The sequence below is a fragment of the Glossina fuscipes genome, unplaced genomic scaffold (genome assembly GCF_014805625.2).
Source record: "Glossina fuscipes isolate IAEA_lab_2018 unplaced genomic scaffold, Yale_Gfus_2 1, whole genome shotgun sequence".
Taxonomy (NCBI): domain Eukaryota; kingdom Metazoa; phylum Arthropoda; class Insecta; order Diptera; family Glossinidae; genus Glossina; species Glossina fuscipes.
In genome coordinates, this window is record NW_023998415.1 from 36,652,283 (window position 1) to 36,655,652 (window position 3,370).

General features: G+C 26.2%; 2 protein-coding genes across 7 annotated transcripts in view; one reads left to right on the forward strand and one right to left on the reverse strand.

The window, feature by feature from the left end:
* LOC119632617 (platelet binding protein GspB) overlaps positions 1-1,524 on the forward strand; it is a 19,941-nt gene extending 18,417 nt beyond the window's left edge. For 3 of the 4 annotated variants that reach the window (XM_038025601.1, XM_038025605.1, XM_038025603.1), the window contains exons 8-9: positions 1,027-1,128; positions 1,225-1,412. In XM_038025601.1, coding sequence (XP_037881529.1) covers positions 1,027-1,128; positions 1,225-1,412 — 290 coding nt within the window. Of the gene's footprint in view, positions 1-1,026; positions 1,129-1,224 lie in introns of all 4 variants that reach the window. The other variant, XM_038025604.1, reaches the window with a different exon arrangement.
* Positions 1,525-2,608: 1,084 nt separating this feature from the next.
* Positions 2,609-3,370, reverse strand: part of LOC119645182 — a 12,107-nt gene continuing 11,345 nt past the window's right edge. For 2 of the 3 annotated variants that reach the window (XR_005248639.1, XM_038045163.1), the window contains one exon: positions 2,643-2,878. Coding sequence is in view for 1 of the 3 variants with exons in the window: in XM_038045163.1 (XP_037901091.1) it covers positions 2,868-2,878 (11 nt within the window). In the remaining 2 variants the exon portion in view is untranslated. Of the gene's footprint in view, positions 2,879-3,370 lie in introns of all 3 variants that reach the window. The other variant, XR_005248638.1, reaches the window with a different exon arrangement.

Genomic DNA, 3,370 nt, shown 5'->3' on the forward strand with positions numbered 1-3,370 from the left:
CTCTCTCTCTCTCTCTCTCTCTCTCTCTCTCTCTCTCTCTCTCTCCCCTCCATAATTTCTCTTAAGCGCAGTTACCTAAAATTCATTCATTCTTTTTGGGACATTTTCGTTATCTATTGCCTCCCATAAGTATTTGAAAGTCTCTACCAAACTGCACTACCGTCTATATAAGTTTTATTTATCGGCAATCGATCATGTAATTCCGGTTAGCTTAAAGCCTACACTTTTTTTCTTAATGAAGAGTGTGTGCGTGTTTGCAATTCTGTAGAATTCTCTCGAACTATACCTTTATGCCCATCCACCCACCTATAAATTTTTCCGATGGATAATTCTGTGTATATGCAAATCGAATATATACACATATATGTATGGTGTGCGTAGCGGATTCAATTTCAACTTGTCCGTCCATGCGTCTATCTATCCTATGAATTCATATGTTCATGAATTCATGATTCTCTCTAAACTGTGAGGTAACCATGAAATTGAAAGCCACGTTAAGTCATTAATTTTTTGCTTAATAAAATTTCTATACCAAATCCGAAAAATCGATTGAATCGTATCAAACGTCGTATCAACCACTAGTACCAAGAAATTATACACAAAAAAAAAAATAAATAAATAAATAAAAAAAGAAAAGAAAAAGCCGTCGGAGTATACAACTTTGAACATTATTGCTTGCAATTACCTAAGATAATATTGGTAGATATTGGTAGATTGCAGAAGTCCACCCAAGTGGAACACGTATATTTTCTTCTTTATTTCTTCTTTTGTCGCTCTTATGCATCTATACGTACATATTTATATTTTAACATTATGAATTGATAAAAATGCTTATTATATTCTTAAATTTGTACATCTAGTAGATGTTCTCTTTCAGTTCATTATGAGTTCATCTACATTCTACGCTTGCACTAAACTTTCGAGATTGACTTATAATAGACGAATAAATCTTTAATATTTTTGTTTTCAAAAAAAAAAAAAAAAAAAAAAAAAAAAAATTTTTTTGCTATTAATTTTGTTTTATAGCATTAGGACAAGGCTTGGCCACGAACCCTCAACACATGATGCAGTTCACTCCCTTATTGTACTCCTATCAAATGGCTATGGCTCAAGCTGCTCAAGTAGCAGGTACGTTACTTAAGAATTCTATAGTCTATGAGCAGATGATGCAAAAAAATAATAAATAAATAAAAAAAAAACTGCGCTTATATTACATTTTTTTAGCCTTTACCAATAAGAAAAGTTCGGCTTCATCATCTTCGTCTTCAACGGCAACGTCATCCAAAAATCAAACGACATCATTAGCCGACATACAACGAGCTGCCGAATTGCAGCGACAATATTTATTAGATATGATACCACCGCAGGCTCCAGGGCCCAGTAATAGTCGTCAAAATAATTGGAAAACGTAAACCTATTGCGAGTATTAGGAATCAACAGGCAAAACAAATCCTAAATAAAAAAAATTTATTTTATCGACCTTTATTATTGAGAAGAATGAATGAAAACAGAAAATAGAAATTTTCAATTATTGATTATAATTTTGAATAACCAATCATTCAAAAAAAAAAAAGGCTCTTAATAGTTTTCTAAGTTATTAAAAGAAAAAAAAAAAGAAAATCTGATATTTTACTTAAAAAGGAAAAGGAAAAGAAAAAGAATAAAGAATGCTTGCGTCTGCTTAAATATATTAAAGCAAAATTTTAACGAGAAGTTTTGATATTTATATATATATATATATAAATATCAATCAATATATATATATATATATATATATATAACATAAATAACTTTTCCTCATCATTACTGTACAGTTGTATAACGCGTTCAGATTTTCTTTTTCTCATTTTTATTTTTATTAACATTATTATTATTGATTATTATTGATTATTAAAATTGCTAATCAGAATGAATATTATTGTAAAAGAAATAAATAATTATGTAATATTTATTACAAAGAAGAAAGAAAATAAAGGCGAAAAGATAAGGAACGCAAATAAATTTAAATCTTCTTTAAAATTATACAATAAATAATTGACATTTAGTTATCGCCTTTTTTAAGTACCGCTATTTACCAATAAAAAAAAAAATACATAAATAATTGCACTTTTTTAATACAAAAAAAAAAAAAAAAAATAAAAAAAAAAATGGTAAAAAAAAAAAAAAAACGGAACTTTTCTCATTACAAATACATGTTAATTAAATCATAATATAAAATATTAGTTCAATAATTATTTTATAACTTATGCAATTACTATGATTGTAATTATTATTATTATTATTATCCTTATAATTTGGTAAACTGACATATTTTATTTGCGAGTGACATTTACATGTTTTTTTTTTTTTTTTAAAGCTTAAATAGATTTTAAATAATATTATAGTTTATATTATTATTATTAATTCTTTTTATCATCTTTTTTTTTTTTTTTTGCTTTGTTATCACGTGAAATGAAAAATTTCAAAGAAGCATTACAAGTTAGTTATTGTTATTTAATTAAATATTGTGTTTTATTATTATTTCTTCTTTTATATTTTATGTAAATTTGCTTAAAAACTGCTCTTCTCCTAGAATTAATTATTATAAATATAAATGATCTTTTTTTTTTTTTTCTAAAGAAATTGGTTTTAGTTTTAGTTGAAATGCCTAAAAATAAATAAAGAGAAAAAAAAGTTTTTTCACATATTCATAAAATTAATTTCATTTTTATGCCCACCATCGAAAAATTATGACGACGTTACACAAAATATGTTCCTTGCTTTTATGTGATACAAAAAAGTGGACATCAATGATCAGTCTCGACACGTAATGATATTTTTTATTTTAATATAAAAATGCAATATCCATACATCCGTCCGTCCGCTTGTTATTGAAGCACTAAAAAGAGCGAAATTTGAAATAAAAAGTCAAGAATTGATATATGTATATATATACATGATTCTGGCTGAAAGCCATATGAACCCATAATCTATAATGAGATTTTTTTAGGTGAAAATCGTAGACGCGGTTCCAAGTACAGTACACAGTAAAGACTCGGCCGGACATAATTAACATCAATTAACGAACAATCAATCAAATTTATAAGCTTGGTACGAATATGTTTCCCTGAATCAACAATGAGCAAATGGGAAAGTTTTATACATTGGTTTCGGATGGTGGGTATCAAAAATTTGACCCAAAGCGAATATAATTTTTTTCTTTTTTAATCTCACCTATTGCTAATTATGGAAGGAAAAATTAATAAAATATTAATAAACGTTTTTATTACATTAAATGCCTTGTTAAACTTACTGTTTTTTTATTTTTAAGTGTTTAAAACGATTACAATTTTTTTTTTTTTTTTTTTTTTTTTTTTTTTTTTTTTTTTTT